The 22,487-nt window shown below is 47.8% G+C and overlaps 1 protein-coding gene across 5 annotated transcripts in view; it reads left to right on the top strand.

The window, feature by feature from the left end:
• LOC119363593 (UPF0613 protein PB24D3.06c-like) overlaps positions 1-22,487 on the top strand; it is a 49,551-nt gene that overhangs the window by 11,512 nt on the left and 15,552 nt on the right. For 4 of the 5 annotated variants that reach the window (XM_037628978.1, XM_037628980.1, XM_037628976.1 and 1 more), the window contains exons 3-7: positions 4,373-4,478; positions 8,780-8,872; positions 8,950-9,015; positions 9,250-9,395; positions 18,333-18,441. In XM_037628978.1, the coding sequence (XP_037484875.1) occupies positions 4,373-4,478; positions 8,780-8,872; positions 8,950-9,015; positions 9,250-9,395; positions 18,333-18,441 (520 nt within the window). The remainder of the gene's footprint in view (positions 1-4,372; positions 4,479-8,779; positions 8,873-8,949; positions 9,016-9,249; positions 9,396-18,332; positions 18,442-22,487) is intronic. The other variant, XM_037628979.1, reaches the window with a different exon arrangement.

Below are 22,487 nucleotides of genomic sequence, written 5' to 3'. Positions count from 1 at the left end.
TACACCTCCCTCTGTGCCCAATATTCCTACTCCCCGCCCTGCCATTGCAGATCCAACACCATCCTCTCCTACGATTTCTTCTCCTCCCTCATCGCATGACTCCCCACCTTCATCACCGATACCTTCCCCTTCTCCAGCTTCATCACCGATACCTTCCCCTTCTCCACCTTCATCACCGATAGATTCCCCGTCTCCACCTCCAGTGATTCCACCTCTTCCGTCCTTTCCATTCCATTATACTCGTCGTGCACGTGTTGTGGATGAGTCTACCAATGCGCCCTCTACTTCTAATGTGTCATCTTACTCCTCTCAACCAACTTATGGTCTTCGTTCTCGGCCTTGTCCACCCCCTGATCGATATTCTCCTTCTCGCTATGGTCTTTCGACCGTTCTTGAGCTGACTTCTTATCGGGATGCTATTGTTCATCCTGAATGGCAGTTTGCGATGGCAGAGGAGATTGCTGCCCTTGAGCGCACCGGCACGTGGGACCTGGTTTCTCTTCCTCCCCGCGTTCGTCCCATCACTTGTAAGTGGGTCTATAAGATTAAGACCCACTCTGATGGTTCTCTTGAGCGATATAAAGCTCGTCTTGTGGCTCGTGGTTTTTAGCAGGAGCATGGTCGTGATTACGATGAGACATTTGCTCCTGTGGCCCATATGACCACTATCCGCACACTTCTCGCTGTAGCCTCTGTTCGCCATTGGTCCGTGTCTCAGCTTGATGTTAAGAATGCCTTTCTTAACGGTGAGTTGCGTGAGGAGGTTTATATGCAACCACCACCTGGGTATTCTGTTCCTGATGGCATGGTTTGTCGTCTTCGTTGCTCTCTATATGGTCTCAAGCAAGCCCCTCGCGCTTGGTTTTGGTTTGAGCGTTCTGCCTCTGTGGTGACTGCAGCTGGTTTTTCTCCCGGTGCTCATGATCCAGCGTTGAGGGCAGGCCTGGCGCAGTGGTGAAGTCCTCCCCACTTGTGCCAAGAGGTCCTGGGTTCGAACCAGCCTCTCTGCATTGCACTTTGCAGGGGTAAGACTAGGTTCCTATAATCCCTCCCCAGACCCCACCTTGTGTGGGAGCTTCTATGCACTGGGTCTGTCCTTTGCTCATGATCCAGCGTTGTTTGTCCACCTTTCCGCTCGTGGTCGCACTCTTCTTCTTCTATATGTTGATGACATGATCATCACTGGCGACGATCTTGAGTACATTGCCTTTGTCAAGGCCCGTCTCAATGAGCAGTTTCTTATGTCTGATCTTGGTCCTCTTCGTTACTTTCTTGGGATTGAGGTTTCCTCCACCTCTGATGCCTTTTTTATTTCCCAAGAAAAGTATATCCAGGATATTCTTGCTCGGGCGGCTCTTAGTGATGAGCGCACTGTTGAGACTCCTATGGAGCTTAATGTTCACCTTCGTGCTTTTGATTGTGAGCCCTTGTCTGATCCGACTCGTTGTCGTCATCTTGTTGGCAGTCTTGTCTATCTCGCCGTCACTCGTCCAGATATCTCCTATCCTGTCCATATCCCGAGTCAGTTTGTTTCTTCTCCCACTTCGGTTCACTATAGTCACCTTCTTCGTGTTCTACGATATCTTCGTGGCACGATCTCTCACCGTCTCTTCTTTCCTCGTTCCAGCTCGTTACAGCTCCAGGCCTATTCTGATGCTACCTGGGCTAGTGATCCTTCGGATCGTCGTTCACTTTCTGCTTATTGTGTTTTTCTTGGTGGTTCTCTCATTGCCTGGAAGACAAAGAAACAGACTGCAGTTTCCCGTTCGAGTGCTGAGGCTGAGTTGCGAGCTATGGTTCTTCTCACCGCAGAGGTGATTTGGTTACGCTGGTTACTCGAGGATTTTGGTGTTTCTATTACTACACCTACTACACTCCTGTCAGACAGTACAGGTGCTATCAGTATCGCGCGGGACCCAGTGAAGCATGAGCTTACCAAGCATATTGGTGTTGATGCTTTCTTTGTGCGCGCTGCTGTGCAGGATCATGTTGTTGCTCTTCAGTATGTTCCTTCTGAGTTACAGCTAGCGGACTTCTTCACGAAGGCCCAGACTAGAGCGCAACATGGATTTTACCTCTCCAAACTCAGTGTTGCAGATCCACCATGAGTTTGAGAGGGGGTGTTAGAGTTATATTTATGATGTCTTTTGGCTTTCTGTATTTGGCCTTTGGCCTCCCCCTGTACTTGTATATATGATGGCTTTGGCCTTGAGATAATACTAAGTTGCACATTTCCTAACAAAGGTCACCGTTGCTCGCGACTATTCTTAATCGCGGCTGATGACTACGACCAAGATAGTTCCACATCTCGTCATAGTCATCAGAGTAGGGGTGGGCATCCGGTATAAACCGAAAATTCGGTTTCTACCATTCTGTTTATTTTCAAATTCGGTTAGCAGAGTTAGAAATGGAAAATGGGAATTGAAAATTACTAACCGAAAGTTTGGTTAACCAACTTATTTGGTGCGATTTCGGTTTCTACCTGACAGACCTTGGCTTTACCAAATCTGCTGAGAGCAGCCTCTTATATATAGCAGGAAGTCCCAGCCTTATCTCAGCGACGCGAGGTTGGACTAAAGTTTCTGATCGGCTATTCGCATCCTTGTACGTGGGCAGTTTCATGCAAGGGGGCAGTTTCATAAAAGTGCCCAGCCCACGATCCAAAAAAATGGGGTCCTAGTTTCTGCTGGTCGCACATGGGTTAGTGGGCCATGGCTTTGATGGTAGCGAAGTGGTTGGGTACAGGAGAAGTGGAGAGCGACGTTCCTTCGATCTGGGTGAGTGTTCCACGTTAGTCTGCGTTCTGTCAAAGGTATAGTTCGGCATGATTTGGGCTAACCGAGATAAATATCGAATCAACCGAACTTACTTAGGTTTTTGGAAGTAAAAACCGAAATTATTTATAATAATGATAAAAACTGAAAATTCGGTTTTGTCGGTTTCGGCTTCGGTTCGGTGTTCGGTTCATTGGTTTTTATGCCCACCCTACATCAAAGGCCAAGATCCCCTGGGAGGCAATTGACAACCTACAGCTTGCGGACAAGCTGTTTTTCAAGGAAGGGAGAGATGTTATGTGGACCAGCCCATCAAACATGGAGTCTTATCCCTTAATTAGAGTCCTAGTTGATTAAGCATCTTTGTTAGGAAAGAGTCCAGTCAGTTTAGAGATTGTATTAGAGTTTGAATAGATCAATAGATTTACCGGCTTGTTGGTCATGTCTTGTCTACTATACAAGGGGCCGACCCCTCAATAAAGCATAGAAGAATATTGTCGTTTACTTTTATCTACTTTTCAGTAATTAGGGTTAGGTCAGTAGTAGATTCTTCCATTTTGTTGGCCCAAGGGGGTAGGTCATTACAAGTAGAGATATTTCTAACACAATCATTGGGTATAGGGTACCATCCAGGGTCATGTCGCAGTTATGCATTTTATGATTGGCTCCATGCCAATCGTTAATCGATGATACATGCTTATAATTGAAAACATTATTCTTGTAACTTTCTTTCTTCCTTGTGTTCTACTATGTTCACCTCTGTTAGTCTTGGCAGTGATAAATATATGATTCTGTTTTCTTAATTATTACCGGCACATGCTGTCCATCAAAGACTGACACCAAGCATAGCCATGTTATGCTAAACTGTATTTTCCCCATTATTTGATGTACTGCTGACTTAAAACATTTTTTTTATTTCTAAGTAGTTCATTTTAGCGTATTAATCATCATCTCTGATAACTGTGCCCTCAACTACTACTGCATGTAATGGGCAAGCTTCTGTTAAAGTATGTCTTCATTTGGCCATTTTTATGCTTCAATAAGTTTAGCGTCCTTTACTTATCTCTTGGTTTTTCTTATTTCTGGCCTTGCGTTATCTAAATGCTGCCTTCTACTCCCTCCGTCCCAAAATAAGTGTCTCAAGCTTAGTACAACTTTGTACTAGAGCTAGTACAAAGTTGAGACACTTATTTTCGGACGGAGGGAGAATCAACTAAAAACACTCTTTACAATGCTGACCTTGTCCCAACTTTTAAGGCAAAATATGTGTTGCTCAAGGTGCTAGAAATTCCAAGCATCACACGTGGTATGGGGTTTATGCCTAATGCCCTGTCAGTCTAACCAAATATAATTATTAGAATTTGTTTTGGTCCCAGAGAACAGAAATCTTTCAAAGTGAGACAGCCTCAAAACCACGGCAAGGTGTCAGCAAATTTATGCATGTTCGAGGAGGTGGTGGTGGACTGATGAAACAAATTGATCATAACACGCTTTCAGAAAAATATTATCATAATGCAAAACTTATCTGTTTTATTTGATTATTTATATAACAATTAAGTCTGATTCGATAGCACTAATCCATTTCTGAAACCTAACAGTTACTTGGAACCATTGTCACTTGCGTTGGAGGTTGAGAAATGGTCACTGGTTCAACCATTACTTTCTTCATCATATACTGGATACGGAATTTCCACCTTGGAGCAAGTATGTTCTTTACTAGTCAATAATTACATCAGCTTGTTCATCCTTGTATCAAATAGAATAACATTTTCTGAATTGTAGCAAAGCATGCAATAGACCAATATCCTTGAGGTGTTCTCATTATTACATGATAAAAGAGGATCTGAGGTTCTGTGTTTTAAAAGCTTATTTTACTCCTTCAGTACAGCAGATATTCTTGATAATCGGATTATGAATTATGTGATGGAGTTGCTCTTAAGTTATACAACTCTATAGGTGTAACCTGTTTTTGCTTCTTGAAACTTGACCCTTTGAGAGCCTTCTGAAGCCCCCTTGGTTTTTGTATGAACTCTATTACATGGAAAAAATGTCAGCTACAAATTTTATGCATAGGAGTATCAACATTTCATTGTGTCAAGACCTGGACTAGACTTAACTGAATTTAGCAATCAACCGAGTAATTTCAGAGAGAATTTGGGGGAAATCAAGCTAGGGTTTGTATTCCTTGCAAAAGGGGAAAGTAGGAGAAGCATGCCACAGGAGGCTAGGGTTTATACCCGATTACATTCAACGTGTCCAAAATGGAGAAAGAGAGGCTTTATAGCCATGACAACACAAAGACCGAAGAAAAGCAACACTGCGCACATGTGCTTGTCGGAAAGTAAACAACAATGGGTCGAAGGGTAGGAGCCGTAGGATGAAGCAACAACGGGCGAGCAGTGGCACCAGTGGCGAACCGTTATCATCAAGGGAGAGCCACTGGATGGGCAATCGACGGTCGAAACTAAATCTGGCACGAAGAAACAGGGGAAGGTTACTACATAGTCACCATCTATGTTTTTAAAGCGTCCCTAAGGCGACGCCTAGGCGTCGAAGCGCTCCTTCTCCGCTTTGGAAAATCGACCGCTTTGGGCGCCTAGGCGTCCAAAGCGCCCGCCTAGGCGTCGCCTAGGCGCCAAAGCGCCCCCCTCCCTAAGGCGGTAAGGCGTCGCCTTAAAAACATAGGTCACCATGGTACACTTCTACAACCTGACACATTGTTACCTTCAAAATTCACACACATTAAAGTAACTGGTAGAAATACAAAGTACCATTGGTACTGTGAAACATACCGGTGAAAGATCGTGGATGTCGCCTAGGGGGGGGGGGGCGTGAATAGGCGCTTTAAAATAATTACGGTTTAGGCTTGAACAAATGCGGAATAAAACTAGCGTTTAATTTGTCAAGCAGAAAACCTAAAACAACTAGGCTCACCTACGTGCACCAACAACCTATGCTAAGCAAGATAGGCAACTAAGTGATAACAAGATATATAACATGAAACACTATGGCTATCACAAAGTAAAGTGCATAAGTAAAGGGCTCGGGTAAGAGATAACCGAGGCACGTGGAGACGACGATGTATCCCGAAGTTCACACCCCTTGCGGATGCTAATCTCCGTTTGGAGCGGTGTGGAGGCACAATGCTCCCTAAGAAGCCACTAGGGCCACCGTATCTCCTCATGCCCTCACACAATGCAAGATGCCGTGATTCCACTAAGGGACCCTTGAGGGCGGTCACCGAACCGTACAAATGGCAACCCTTGGGGGCGGTCACCGAACCCGTACACTTTGGCAACCCTTGGAGGCGGTCACTGGGACCCGTACAAATTGCTCGGGGCAATCTCCACAACCTAATTGGAGACCCCGACGCAAGCCCGGAGCTTTACACCACAATGATTGAGCTCCGAGACACCACCAACCGTCTAGGGCACCCAAGCACCCAAGAGGAACAAGCTCTAGGGTACCAAGCACCCAAGAGTAATAAGTTTCTCAACTATTCACTTCCACGTATCACCATGGAGAACTCAAACCGATGCAACTAATGCAATGGCAAGGGCACACGGAGTGCCCAAGTCCCTCACTCTCAAATCCCACCAAAGCAACGAAAGCTATGGAGAAAAATGAGAGGAAGAACAAGAAGGAGAACACCAAGAACTCCAAGATCTAGATCCAAGGGGTTCCCCTCACACAGAGGAGAAAGTGATTGGTAGAAATGTGGATCTAGATCTCGTCTCTCTTTTCCCCAAAAACTAGCAAGAATCCATGGAGGGATTGAGAGATAGCAAGCTCGAAGGTCAATAATGGGGGAAGAACACGAGCTCAAAGGATAAGAATCATTGGGGAAGAAGACCCCCTGCTCAAAGGATAAGAATCATTGGGGAAGAAGACCCCCTGCTCAAAGGATAAGAATCATTGGGGAAGAAGACCCCCTTTTATAGGCCTTCTCAAATCCAACCGTTATGTGCACTGGACGCACACAAGCGGTACTACCGCTCCAGGGAGCGGTACTACCGCTCGAGCGGAAGTACCCGGAGTATAGTGCACAGAAGAAGCATCCTGAGGCGGCAGTGCTGCCGAAGCGGTGCTACCGCTCGCCCCAGTGGTACTACCGCTGAGGTTGCAGTATGCAGGGGAGAAGCGGTACTACTGCCCCTTACAGCCGCCCTACAACCACGGAGAGGAAAACGAGTCCAGAGGCGATAAAATAGGCGGAAGTAGCAGCGGTAGTGGCTGGCCGGTAGTACCGCTTAGAGCAGTACTACCGCTCGCCACTACTGCTCTACTACCGCTGAAGCGATAAAGAGTCCAGAAGCTGAAAACAAGCGGTAGTGCCCGCGACACTGGAACCACGGAAGTTCCGCGCAAGCGGTACTACTGCTACCCAGGGCGGTACTACCGCTAGAGAGCAACAAAAGGCCTAAGCAAAACAGATGGATGCATGAAAGCCTGAACTGCCATAACTTCTGCAAATGAGCTCCGAATTGAGCAAACTCAAGCTTGTTGGATAGATGACGACAAATACTATCCAACAACGACCGGTTATAGTAAGAAGTGGCAGAGGGACTATGCCTAAGATATAGAGATGTGAAACATCTATGAATGAAGAACCAGCACGATGATGCAAGGATGCAATGGTTTGAGATCTCTATAAACGATACGATCAAGCTACTAACTTGAGAGCCCCCCTTGATAGTATGGCAATCGATCCTATAACCTGGTCTCCCAAATACCACCATGAGACTGGTAAAATAGAAAACCTATCACGGGCAAACCTTTGCCTTGCACATAGTCCACTTGAGCTAGATGATGACGATCTTGACTCTCTCAGGTTGGACCACCTTTCTTGATTGCGTTGGCTCGATGAAGACTAGTAGATTGCTCCCCCATACTCCACTATGGGTGAGCCACTCTTTGGAACATCTTCACAAGTCTTGTCACCACAATGGACGGCAATCTTCAAGCATGATCTCTTCGTGATGCTCCACTTGAACTTACACACTTCAATCTTGATGGCGATCACCACTTGATGTCATCCTCCATGAGTTGTACGAGAACTTTCTCTTGACGCAAGCCCATGGAAACATGCCTAACCCCACATAGAACTCTCATGTAGACCATGGGTTAGTACACAAAGCGTAATGGACAATGCTTACCATACCATGGGATCACTTGATCCCTCTCGTTACATCTTGTACGCTTTATGTGTTGATTAACTTGATTCACTCTTTGACTTGGTATTGATCAACCTTGTATCATGTCTTCTACATGACCAATCTTTGGATAATTCCTTGAATAGCACTTTGGTCATCACATAAACTCCTTGAAACCAACACATGGACTTGAGAAAAGCCTATGGACAAATCCTTCAAATATAACTCAAGGCACCATTAGTCCATAGAGATTGTCATTAATTACCAAAACCAAACATGGAGGCACCGCATGTTCTTTCAACCCGGATTCAGTGTATAAAGTTGTAAATAGTTTTGGAAGGCTAGGTGGTCAGAGCCTGCCTATGAGCTGTTCTCTTAAACCGAAAAATGTTTGTAATATGTATACGCAAGTATAATGTAGTTGCATGCTCAAGAACTTACCTGCCATTTCCTGAATCTTGGTTGAATATGAATTTCAGTTCAGAACCATGGGTGGGACGTTTGTAAAAATAGGAATCGGGTATCATGGGGAGAACGCTCCCTGGTCATGTTTGCAATAGAAGATGCCTTTTATTTCATGTTGTGGCGAGCTGATTGGCGATTAGAGTATTTTGGCGTATGAACTAAGCATTATATGACAGTTGCGTTGATGACATGCTGCATTATTCATCAAACCTTCTGATTTTACCTTTGACTTTTTTAGTGCAATGCAGCATGATAAGAATACATGAGGACAATCAGTGACAGTAGTGATACAACCAGTTTTGCTTGGATTAACGTTTGATTGAATTTTCCTTTTTGCTTCTCTTTGCTTGATTTAGTCTGTGTTGATCGTATTTTTTCTTTTGCAAGGATGCATTGGAACTTGATCAGCTCATCGGTTACTTGATAAATAAAGATAATTCTGAAGGAGTAATACTGCTCGGTCACAGCACTGGTTGCCAGGTATGCTGTTACAGTATATACTGCCCTATTTTATGGTCTACAGTATGAGATAACATAGACACTTATATGAATGCCAGGATATTATACATTACATGCGGACAAACTTTGCATGTTCCAAAGCAGTTTCTGGGGTAATTTTGCAGGTATAATTTTCCTGTCCATATTCTTGTTCTCCGAGTATTGCACAGAAGGATTTTTGTTCTCCGAGTATTCCTGTCCATATTCTAGTTCTCTGAGTATTGCACATGATATTCTCACCCCTAAGGACAGAAGCAACTGATCAGCTTGTAAAGTGTTGATAATAATTGCTTTTGCTGTAATTAATTTAATACCTCAATAGTATCTTGATAGAAATTCTACAATGATCTTTTATTCAGGCCCCAGTAAGTGACAGGGAGTATAGGGCAACTCTTCCAGAAACAGGAGAAATGATAGATCTAGCAGCGAAAATGATTAGTGCGGGCCGTGGAATGGATTTGATGCCCAGAGAAGCAAATTCAGATGCTCCAATTACTGCCTACAGGTACTAATTTTCATGTTCAATTTACACAAGTTCATGGTTACAATACTCTGTACCCGTAGGTAATTATGAAAGTTTACGAGAGGTACCACTATTGTTAATGATACATATGACGGCTATATATGCTCAAGAATTGCATAAAGAGTTAGATGAGCATGAGTTAATGACCATGGTCATGTCATACTTTGAGTATCTCCAAGGCAAAAATAAGCCTGACCATGAGGGCTTTATGCTAGCTATCTTCATTGTGGCGTAAGGGTAAGTCTTAAGGCTGACCTCAGCAAAGGGCAACCTCAGCCTTGTGGCCGCTCACATGCAGTAGAAAACGGTTTCTCTTTCCGAACCCTTAACTCTCCAACTACCACAGTTGGATGAAGACCGAACGGGACAGCTAGAGAGAGGGGTGCCGCTGTCATTGTCTCTGTCGGGAGCCGGATGGGCACTTCTGTGATCATTTGATCCATGACACATGGCCTTGTCCAGCAGGACTGACTAAAGCGAATGCCCCGTGGGCGCAGTGTGTGGCCTGAAGAAGGCTACAGCCTACAACCTCCTCCCTTCACCACTTCAAGCTTTGGTCCTGATGGTGGCCAGAAGAGCAGCACATCTTGGATCAGACGACTACTGTGAGCTTGGGCCAGTGCCGGGGAAGACGAAGGAGGAGGAGCAGCAGCAGGCGCCCACCTGAGCATTAGCACATCCCACTTGACATCTGTCAGGAACTTGGTGCAGATCATGAAAACCACACCGGTAGTGGGGGCGTAGAGGGTGATGCGTTGGGTAAGGAAGAATTTGGATGTTGTGGTAGTGTATGGGGAGATGTTTTTTCTTGTACTTTTGACTTGGCTGTCGGTGATGATTTGTTGCAAGCGGGGAAGTCGTGGGTGCGGTTGTATGCACGGGAGCTGCATGGACAGCGGTGCTGGAGCTAGGAGAAGTGCCGGCTGGCACGGGTGATCAAGTGCAGTTGCTGGCAATGGCGTAGCTAGGATCGGGCAAGCCCCAGGCGGAACATGTTGTACAGTGTCAAACAGTGCCAAAATTGCTACAGTCAACAAAGAATTCGAGCGCTACGACCCGGGCCATGGCCTTGTCTACGCCACTGGTTGCTGGTACCTCTGGCTGCGCGGCAGAGGATGAAGAGGAGATCCGGCTCTGCTACTGCTGAATTCGCTGGAATGCACTGCTACTGCTGTTGCTGCTGCCACTAAGGGGTGCTGCTCCTGTGTCTGCTGGCTGCTGCTGATTGGGAAGGGAAGAGAGGCAGCGGTTTGAGCTGCTGTTGTTGGGAGCTACGGTTGTGTGCAGCTGCTTGCCAGGGGGAGAAGAAGGGGACATTGCTGCTGCGGGCGACTGTTCGAGGAGAAAAGCTAACTGCTGCGTGTAGCTAGTGGGAGAAATATTATAGGGTGAAACCTTAGGTGGTGATCTTCTTCACACTTGGAGGTGGGAAAGGGGAAAAATCAAGAGGCAAACACAAAGAGAGGAACACTCGAGACAAGATTCAAGGTCACACATCCACTAAATCCACATACACATACAAGGTTCAAGATCCAAACCCAATAAGAGGAAACTAAAAGGAGAGATAGTTCTTCCCAATCCCAGGGGAGTTGAGATCTTGAAAGGGGTAGTCTTCTCCACAAAGGAAGGCCTTGATATCCACTTGGGGGATCTTCTCCTAGGAGGCCTTGGTCTCCATGGGAGAGGTATGGTAAGGAGCAAAGCCCTCTAGTTCATCTCGTATGCTTTGCTGACCCTAGAAAGAGGTGGGGAAGGTCTATTTATAGGCTAGGGCGAAAATAGAGGTAGGTGGGGAGATACATGGTCACATGGCCGGTTTGTGTGCAGGCAAGGCCGGACGTCTGGGTGGGTAGGTAGTCACCCGGATGGTCGGATAGGGACGCATCAGCAGTCGTTAGGCTGGATGTCTGGGCTTCTTCCGGATGATCCGGGCGGGGTCCCGAATGATCCGGGTTCGGGCTCGATCTTCGGGTGTCTTCGGGGCGCGTAGCCGGATTGTCCGGACAGAGGTCTGAATCGTCTGGGCATTGACCAGATTGTTCGGACCAGGGTCCAAATCGTCCGGGCAAGCGCAAACTTGTCCCGTTTCCTTCTTCCTTCGCGAACTTCCTTCGCCATTGCTTGGCCTTGTTCCTTAGCTTCTCCATGGCTGGTTCCTTGGTACTGAGCACACAAAGTGAGTCTCCGTAGCACGAATCTCAGAAAGCGCCTCCATAAGAGAAACACGACCATGAGCAAATAGTTGAGTGTGCCTTGGTTCAAACTCCTTGTGGAGCCGAGACAAGAACTAGTAGACGGGCTGAAACTCCAAGTCTAACCTAACGAGCTGGTAGCATTAGCATGAAGCACAACCAGTAATGCGGGTAGAAATCATCAATAGTGGAGTCACCCTGCTTAAGAGCATGCTCGTGGCGATCCATGTACTAGTATTGGGCATCACCAGAGGGCTGATAGCACTATCGAAGATGGGTCCACATCTTGAAGACGTTAGTGAGGCCATAAACTCAGAGGAAAACTAAGGTAGAACACTGGCCCCGAGAACAATTGCAGCATGAGTATCATTATCAAAGCACCGAGTCTAGACAAACAACCCAGCATGATAAGTGAGAAGAGCCTGTTGATAGTCCAAGACCTGTGCTCATAAGTAGCAACTGCAGCATTGTTGGAGTATTTTCCGGTCGATTCCTTGATAGGGTATTCGGCCAGACGAGTAGATCGGATGGTAACAAGGGAAGAGTTTTACCTAGGTCCAGGCCCTTGTAGAAGAGGTAATACCCTACTCCTGCTTGCGTATATTATTTGTGTATAGGGGTTACAAAGATCGAGGGATTGAACAAAGCTCTAAGGTTTTGTTGTGTCTATTTGACTAGCCTAGCCCTAGCTTATATGGGTACCATGGTCTAGGGTTACATGATCTAAGTCGGTAAGGAGTCCTCTGGACGCCGGTTGCCTTGTCTTGTACTCCCAAGCCTTCCGGACCCATTACGATTGTAGAGCCATGGGTCGGGCTGATCAGCCCATGACATACCGACCTAGGGGGCCCCAGGCTGGCCTACTCAGGCCGACTTCCGGTAAGGTGAGGCACCCCTAGAACGTAACACCGTAAGTAGCCCCGGAACTAGTCCTCAAATCCGATTGCTTCTTGGTTGGGGTCGATCTGCTGGCGCCGGTCTTAGTAGCTTGTTAGAGTGGAAGTCGGTTCATGAAGCTCCCCTATTCTTGAATTGTTGGTGTATGTAGCCATTCATGGTGAAGTCTTCTCACGAAGCCGGCTTCCGTAGGCCGATTTCCCGTATAGTACTTATGAAATCTTTTTGAAGCCAGAGCTCGGGTCCTGTAGAGGGACCAGACCAGGCGCTGGTCCAACAGGGCGAACTGAACCACCATTATCAGGCTGACCGTCAGTCAACGTGACGTGTGTGTGGGATCGTGCTGCCCATCTGAGCCACGTCCCCTTAGTCATTACGACGTGACTGGACGACATGTCTCGGACGCCGGCGTTATCAAATGCCTCAATTCATGCGCGCATTAAGCGTGGGGTAATTGGGAATGGGGAGGCTAAACCTGCTGCGTGTCACGACAAGGTCGCCACCGCTTCCTTTTCGTCTAGTGTTTATAAGGGAAAACTACCAAGGGGTCTCTGCACTTGGCCCTTGTTCTTCTCCATCTCTCTCTTAAGCGCCCCGCGTCCATTGTTGTCGTTGCTGCTGCTGCTCAATCTCCAAGCTTTCCACTCGTTCCATCTCGCACCGCCCATGCACGCAATCTTGCCCCCATGCTTCCCAAGCTAGGGAAGAACTAGACGCCGAGGGGCACCTCCGCGGGCAAGGTAACCGCCGACAAGAGTGTCGCGACAAGTTGAAGGTTGCATCCAACACCAAGCGCAAGCAAATGACGTCCACTGCCATCGAAGGGCATCTCATGCACCTCATCGAGCTGGGCACCTGCCGCCGTCCGAAGTCGTTGAGTGTCGCTCGCTGTGACGACCAACGCGAACGGGGAAGACGTCACCGAGGTTGTTCTGCGCCCGCGTGGCGGCGAGCGGGTATGCTTTATCCCATTTCTTCGCGGTTTGGAGTTCCCTCTTCATCTCTTCTTAGGGAACTTCTCCACTTACTACGGCCTCCAACTCCACCAATTGACCCCGAATGGCATCCTCCATATAGCATGTTTCATGGCCCTGTGCGAATTGTTTCTCGGCTTTGAGCCACCCTTCAATCTTTGGTGCCGCTACTCCTCGGTCAAGCTCCGGACCATTGTGACAGAGACCTGCGAGTGCGGGGGTGCCGCCATCACCAAGGTGGCTGGATCCGGTTACCTCGACGAAGAGTTGGCCGAATCCAACAAGAAGTGGCAGGAGGAATGGTTTTACATCACAGACATCAAGCTCGGCAATCTGCCAGTATCCTGACTCATCGAGGCCTTCACCCTGGTTCCACCAAGAAAGCACAATTCCTGGAGCTTGAAGTACACCGCAGCCGGCAGCAAGGAAATCACCAAGCTGTACCAGATAGTACAGGACTATGCCAAGCGCGGGCTCGCCATGGTAGAGCTCCATGTTCCCATAGCATATTCTTCACAGATGGGAATATGTGGTAGATGGGTCAATAATTCTTGCAAAGTATGTTAGGAGTCGTTCTTGACTCCATAAAAGTTTCCGAGATGCCTCGAATTCTCGCAAGTTGTTTTGGGAATCCAATCCGACTATGTAATTTTCAGAGGCACACAAATTCCTGCAAGGTATTTCCTAGTCAAATATGGCTATAAAACTTGCGGAAGGGGCCCGAATTCCCACAAATATTTTTGAGGACGAATATATCTCCACGAAAATCCCGGCTTAATAGGAATAATTGACTACTAATATCAATAAGGTGCACCTTCTTTTCCGGGAGCCCATCTGAAAGGAACCTTATGTTAAGCTTCATGCACTAGCCAATGCAACCGAAAGTCCGAACTAATGGAAAGGGCTAGGCAATCCACATATAGACTTCAACACCCCCTCTCACGTTTGACGCGGGAAAGTCAACACATGAATAGACTCAGAGGTATGGCTCAAGAGGCCTATACGTGGACAGAGGGGGGGCAACAACAATTTTTTGATAAATTGTGAAAGCCATGACTTGAACTCAAGATCTTAGGCTTTGATACCATGTTAAGCTTAATGCACTAACCAACGCAACCAAAAGTCCGAACTGACTACCGTCCGATATGCTTGATACACCTCGTGGCCAAAATCTTCGCGAAAGTGCTCTCGCTACGCCTCGCGCCAAGGTTGGGCGACCTGGTCAGTTGCAACCAGAATGCATTCATCCCAGGCCGGAGCCTCCACGACAATTTTGTCCTGGTCAGGCAATCCATGAAGCTGCTGCACCAACTTGGGGCCCCAAGAGTCATCCTCAAACTCGACCTCACACGAGCCTTCGACTCCCTATCCTGGCCCTTCCTCTTCGAGGTGCTGGACCAGTATGGGTTCGGACCTCGGTTCCGGGAGTGGCTTGCCATACTGCTTTCGACCTCAAGCACCGGGATCATGCTGAACAGCGAGCCAGGGCCGCCGATATGGCACCGATGCGCACTGCGACAGGGCGACCCAGTGTCCCCACAACTCTTTGTGCTCGCCGTGGACACCCTCGGACGCCTCGTCCGCCGCGCCCACGACTCCGACATCTTGCAACAGCTGCACCCCCGACGAGCCATTCCGGCCATCTCCTTATATGCCGACGATGTGATGCTCTTCTGCCACGCCACACCTGGAGACATGGAGGCCGTCAAGGGCATCCTAACACTCTTCGGTGAAGCTAGCGGCCTCCGGGTGAACTACGCCAAGAGCTCGGCCACCATCCTCCATGGCGACCCCGACGCGGCCGCGACGATTGCCCATGTAGGATGCAGGACGGCCGACCTGCCCATCACCTACCTCGGCATCCCGCTAACGTTGTGCCGCCCCACTGCCGCCCAACTATAGCCCCTCGTAGATTCAGTGGCTGCCAGGCTCCCAACTTGGAAAGCATGGCTCATGAACAAGGCTGGAAGACTCGCATTGGTCAAAGTGGTGCTCGAGGCCATCCTGGTTCACCAACTGCTCGCATTCGCCCCCCCTCCCCTCCAAGAAGACCCTAAATACAACGGGGCTTCCTATGGGCTGGACGTGCAACTGCCAACGGTGGGCACTGCCATGTCAACTGGCGCCATGTTTGCCGTCCACTGGAATATGGCGGCCTGGGGATACGGGACCTGGAGCGTGCTGGCCTGGCACTGAGGTTGCGATGGCTATGGTACACTCGCACGGACGACAACCGCGCATGGCAAGGCTCAACTTGTAGTTCACTCCCGAGGAGCGCGCGTTGTTCTTCGCCTCCACCACCATGGTCCTTGGTGACGGATTGACGGCCCTGTTCTGGGACGACCGTTGGCTCCAGGGGCAATCCATCCGCGAGATCGCCCCTGCGCTTTACCAGTGCATACCCAAAAGGAGGCGCAAAGCGAGAACGGTGGCGGAGGCCCTAACGGGCAATGCTTGGGCACGCGACATCCAGGGAGTGCTCGGGATACATGAAATTGGGCAAAACCTGATGCTTTGGCAGGCCGTACAGCGCATCACTCATGAACGTGCCTGACCAAATGCTCTGGAGGTGGACGGCCAACGACACTTGCACGGTGCAGTCCTGCTACGCTGCGACCTTTCATGGATCCGCAAGATGCCCCTCATGGAAGCTGACATGGAAGAGCTGGGCACCACCCAGAGTCCGGTTCTTCCATTGGCTAGCCAGCCAGGACCGGTGCTGGACAGCAGAACGGCTGGCCCGACGCGGCCTGCAACACCACCCCAGATGCCTCCTCTGCGATCAAGCGCCGGAGACCATCCAGCACCTGCTCCTGGCCTGCCCATTCGTGCGGCAAACCTGGCATGCCATCCTGGACTGGACACGCATTCCAGCACAGCCACCACACAATGAGCCCTCACTTACAGACTGGTGGCAGCGAACGAAGGGGCAGACACCGGACGCGCTGCGCAAAGGATTGCAGTCCATAGCCATGCTAGTCCCTTGGATGATCTGGAAGCAGCGGAATGAATGCGTCTTCGAAAACGCGCGACCATCGATAGAAGCATTAGTGGATAGGATTAAAATTGAAGCCAAATGTTGGGCACAAGCCGGGGCACAGGGGCTCAGGGTAGTCCTGCCCACATCCTGGGACGTCCACTGATCGAGAGCACAACCTTTGTAATCCCAGCCTCCTAGGAGGATTGTACTATCCCTTCTCTTCAATGCAATGAAACGCAAAGATCTTTGCGTTTTCTCGAAAAAAAAGTCCGAACTGATGGAAAGGGCTAGGCAATCTACATATAGACTTCAACACCTTAAAGTTAAGCGTGCTTGGCTTGGAGCAATTTGAGGGCTGACCAACTGGGAAGTTGATCCTGGGTGCGCAAGAGTAAGGACAAAATGCGCAGGAAAGACTAGTGTTGGTTTGTGGGGCCAGTCTAGATCCTAGGTGGTAGCCAAGCGCAACGACCAGGAACTGGGGTGTTACAACCGATATCATAGATGACCCTCTCGGTTACACGGGCATGTGCGGGTCAGCTACGCGGGCCTATGGTGCATGGCGTGTGTGGCCCGTCGTGGCACACGGCATGACACATGTGCCGGACTGGACACACAGATGTGTGCCAAGAGCGAACGTTCCTACTGGGCCGACAGGGATGTCGATTTCTTTGAGTGGGGGTGTATGTGACATCTCGGCTTAATAGGAATGATAAACTACTCGTATGAATAAGGTGGACCTTCTTTTCTAGGAACCCATCTGAAAGGAACCTCAAAGTTAAGCGTGCTTGGCTTGGGGCAATTTGAGGATGGGTGATCAACTGGGAAGTTGATCCGGGGTGCGCACGAGTGAGGGCAAAGTGCGCAGGAAAGACTAATGTTGGTTTGTGGGGCCACTCTATATCCTAGGTGTAGCCACGCGTAGTGGTTGGCAACGGTGGGTGACCGGTGGGTTGGACGGGACGTTACACCAAGTAAGGAAGCCTCCAAATAGTGTAGGGATTCTCTTCTTAGTGTGCTACAATCCACCTCCTAGCCCAACTAGAGGCATATGGGCCAAAGGATGCAAAATTATGTAGTTCTACCCTCCTTACTTCAAGGGCAGCCTTGGTCATTTGTCAAGGACTCCTAGGCTCTATATGGCCTCCCATGAGCATGTAAAAGTCACTCCTGGCTTGAGTAAACTCAAGAGGAGGGTCACTCTCCCTGTTTAGCTCTCAGGAGAGTTAGGAAGGCCGAGATGCGGAGTTCGAGGGACCTTCAAAGGCCCATTAGTCAGGAGTCGTGAGACTCGGAAGCGGAGACACAAGTGTTCCATGCGTCGGGCACCACTCTCGACGACCCTCCCATCTAAATGTTCCTTGTGCCGGGCACCACTCTCGACGACCCTCCCATCTAAGTGTTCCTTGCGCCGGGCACCACTCTCGACGACCCTCCCATAGGCCGCCATACGCACATAGGTGGGGCTCCCACAAGGTAACTGAACCTAGTTAAATAAACATTGTCGTGTCACTTTGTTGAGTGTACGGCGACCTTCGCTATAAGGCCGCCATACGCACCATCTCCGACTCATCCCTAACCACGTTGCGAAGGAATCCCTAGTTGAAAGTTCATTTTTGAACTTCAACAAGACTCATCGATGGTAATGTCTTGAGAAATCCACAACCATCGACCAAGAAACATGCCAATTAGCTTAAGAAACATCACCTGTGACAGACCCTAAAAGCCAATGCGGAAGAGGGAAGAGAGACACAAACTCGAAATATTTTGCTTGCATATCTTTTATCTTTTTGGATCTATCTGGCAGTAGTTAATGTGATCTCTATAGGGATTTTTAAATTGACTTCTATTCTAATTATACATACAAAATCTGTAGGTTCCACTCCCTTTGTGCATATATGGGTGATGATGATATGTTCAGTTCTGATCTTAGTGAAGATCAGCTGAAGCAGAGACTTGGTCATATGTCAACCACACAGTGCCTGGTATTGTTCCTCTTTACTATTTGACCTTGTTAAATCACTTAAAAACAGGAAGTTCTTGAGTGATTTCATTGCCAAGAATGATAGTAAACATAATATTCAGGTTGTCCATTCTCTTCTGATGGCAGGGAGCTTTGTGATTCTGTCATGATTTTTTGACCTTAATTTTATGCTGATCAATGGTTTTCACCATCCATATTGCCAAAGTTTTTTTGGGGATTTTTTTTCATTAAAGAACCTATTAGTATTCCTATGAAGTTACACAATATTTGCATGGCATTGACTTGTTATGTACGTGACAGTATGGACTTCAAATAGCTGGACTTATTGGTAGATAAACAACACAAGTATACCATAGTGCTTTTCTTAAGCACTTCATGACTTCGGTGGAGATAAGAAAGGAATATCTTGAAAATTAGTACTAAGTAGTCATTTGCTAAGAAAATATTTCATCAGGTATTGAACATCATGCCTGTCCCTGCTTTATCTTTTATGACATGGAAAGTTGGATGCTTGCATTTATACTAGAACGGACGTGCGCTTTGCCGCGCTGCTTTTTGATAATAGGGTCCACTTCTTTTTTTGCGCTTCTACCCGTCAAACCTCAGGTCAGAAAACGATGCAACCCTAGGCCTACCCAGCTGATGAACGGATCCCTCTCCTCAGCAAGCAGGACATGAGAGGTAGTGCTGACAAACGGAAGGTCAGCGGCGTAGCGGAAACCGCTCCCTTCAGCAACAAAGCACCTCTACAGCCCTCCCGCGCAATCACAATGCCACACAGAGCAGTCCTATGCCCAGGAGCCAACCACATGGGTTATTCCCCACTCCCCACGCCACCCAAACCCCACGAGCGACAACACATAATACACAAAGCCTTACATGCACGCCTCTCATACCCACAGGTGGCCCATCAGATGTACACAAGTTGTCCACGGATTGACAGCCAGGGCCATGCGATACCTCCAGCCCTGATGCACCACAAAGCTCCCTTTTATGGAGCTTGGTATTTGTACTCGATTTTTCACCGCTCAACATACCGACCTGACAAAGCAGAATGAGCCAGTCACTTGTAGGTGGGTCCACAAGCGCTAACCACAACCCCAACGCAACAGAAGCCTCCCTTCCTACGGAGCTTAGAATCTGTAGGGATTGATGCCAGTGTACATGTAAAGATGACAGTTGATTTCTAAGATAATATGAAGGCACAATGCAAAGATACTTGAAATTAAGCTGCGTTTGGATTAAAACGTGTCACGCCCTAGGGGCTGACGGAGTTCACCGGCGATCGAATCGGAGCTGGAGAAGGAGATCTAGATCGGGGAAGGAGATTGGAAGGTAGAAGAAGGCATCAGAGGATAAGAGCGAACGAGAGGCTCAGACTCAATTCATTTCATCGATGCCGTCTTACAGAAGTCGACCGTTGTTTATATATGCACGGGCCGATTACAAGACTTGGCCGGCCCATGGCCCAACACCCACACCACGCTTACAGCCCAACTCACTACTTTTGAATCACCCGCTCATTCCTTGTGTCTTCTTCTTGTCGATGCTTTTCCATGCTCTTTGTTTCTTGACCATCGTCAGTGCGCTAGTACTGACAGTACCCTCCCCTGGAGAACCAGCTTGTCCCCAAACTGGTGCAGTCGGGTACCTGGAACGGAGCACTTGGTAGTCCTCCCATGTAGCTTCAGTTGCAGGAAATTTTGCCCACTTGACCAACACCTGTTGATGCGCGGCGTTGCCTTTCTTGACCAGGCGGCGGTCAAGGATCTCTTCGGGTTGTACCTCTGGATCAGACAAGTCCAGTGACGTTGGCAGAGTAGTGAATATTGGAGTATGATCAGGCACGTGTTCTTTCAACTGAGAGACTTGAAACACCGGATGAACCAAGCTTCCTCCCCGACAATTCCAATCTGTATGATGCTTGGCCGATCTTGGGGAGAATTTTGAAGGGACCAAAATATTTCATGGCCAGTTTAGGGCAGGGACGATTAACCACTGACGACTGGGCATACAGTTGTAGGCGTAAATAGACCATCTCTCCTTCTATGAACTCTGTCAGTCCTCTTGCGATATGCAAACTGCTTATACTTGCTCTGTGCTCTGGCTAACTGTTCCTTTATTGCTGCTGTGTGTTCAGTATGTATAGACAACCAATGTTGTACTTCAGTGTTGTGAGACTGAGTTTGACTGTACAATTGTCCCACATGCGACTCATATCCATATAGGGCTTTATAAGGAGTGCAACCCAGGGAAGAGTGGTAAGTGGTGTTGTACCAGAACTCTGCTTGAGGTAGCCAGGGGACCCATTTAGTTGGTGAGGCATGAACAACACACCTGAGATACATTTCTAGACATTGATTCACCCTTTCTGTTTGCCCATCTGTTTGAGGGTGGTAAGCTGTGCTCATTTGCAACTCAGTGCCCCAAATTCTGAATAATTCTTTCCAAAAGGCACTGGTGAAGATTCTGTCTCTATCTAAAACTATGAACAAAGGTAGCCCATGCAGTCTGACCACAGTGTTGAGGAAAACCTTTGCTACTGATGCTGCTGTGAAAGGATGTTTCAGAGGTAAGAAATGACTTACTTTGGTAAAATGGTCAACAACCACCAGAATGGCATTGTACCCTTCTGATTTGGGCAAACCCTCAATGAAATCCATACTGATTGCTTGCCAAGGACCATCAGATACAAGTAATGGTTGTAGCAGGCCAGGCACTCTGCAGTGCTCATGTTTTGCTTGCTGACACACATTGCAATGTTTCACAAAATTTTCCACATCTTTCTTGAGACCAGTCCAGCTGAATAGTTGTTTCACTTTGTGATAAGTTGACAACATACCAGAGTGACCTCCTATTGGAGAGGAGTGGAAGGCTTGTATGAGCTTGGTTTGGAGCCCAGTATTAGCTCCCACCCATATTTTCCCTTCCTGTTTAATGAGGCCCTCCTGAAGTTGAAACCCAGGACAAGCTTGATTGTCCAGTGCCAATTTGGTGAGCTTTTCCTGGGCAGCAGGGTCAACAGTGTAAGAATTCAAGATCTCCTGGACCCACACAGGCTTGCTGGTAGACAGTGCTTGTACTGGGAACAGGTGTGCCACTCTAGACAATGCATCTGCAGCTGTATTTTCAACACCCTTTTTGTACTGAATAGAGAAATCTAGTCCTACTAGCTTTGTCATTGCTTTCCTTTGCAAATAAGATGTTTAGTTTTGGTCTCCCAGGTGGCACAAACTCTGGTGATCTGTCTTGATAACAAATGGAGCTCTGGACAGATAAGATCTCCATCTGTCAATGGCCATCATGATAGCCAGAAATTCTTTCTCATATATGGATATCTTCTAGCTGTTCACTCCTAGGGCTTTACTGTAGTAAGCTATAGGATGTCCTACTTGTGTGAGTACTGCCCCAATGCCAGTGTTGCAAGCATCAGTCTCTATGGTGAAAGCTTTTGTGAAATCTGGCAGTGCTAACACAGGTGTTGTGGCCATGGCTTGTTTGAGTAACTGAAATGTTGTTTCAGCAGTTTCAGACCACTGGAAGGACTGCTTCTTGAGCAATGTTGTGAGTGGCTTTGCCAGCAGACCATAGTTCTGCACAAACTTTCTATAGTACCCAGTTAGGCCCAGAAAGCCCCTCAATTCAGTTACATTGGTGGGAGTTGGCCAGTCCAACACTGTAGCAGTTTTTGCAGGATCAGTACTTACTCCTTTGTTAGAAATGATGTGACCCAAATATTTCATAGATTGCTCTGCAAAAGAGCACTTGCTTTCTTTCACAAACAAGTTGTTTTCCTTCAGAGTATCAAATACTGACTGCAAATGAGTGATATGTTCTTCTAATGTGCCATTGAAAACCAAAATATCATCTATGAATATTAACACAAATTTCCTGCTAGAGCCTTTGAATATGTAATTCATGAAGCACTAAAATGTAGCAGGAGCTGTGGACAATCCAAATGGCACCACTTTGAACCGATACTGTCCATTGTGGGTTTTAAAAGCTGTTTTAAACTCATCTGCTTCTGCCATTCAAATTTGATGATAT

The sequence above is a fragment of the Triticum dicoccoides genome, chromosome 2B (assembly GCF_002162155.2).
Source record: "Triticum dicoccoides isolate Atlit2015 ecotype Zavitan chromosome 2B, WEW_v2.0, whole genome shotgun sequence".
Taxonomy (NCBI): domain Eukaryota; kingdom Viridiplantae; phylum Streptophyta; class Magnoliopsida; order Poales; family Poaceae; genus Triticum; species Triticum dicoccoides.
Note: the sequence above shows the minus strand (reverse complement) of the source record. Positions and strands in the feature narration are given on the sequence as shown.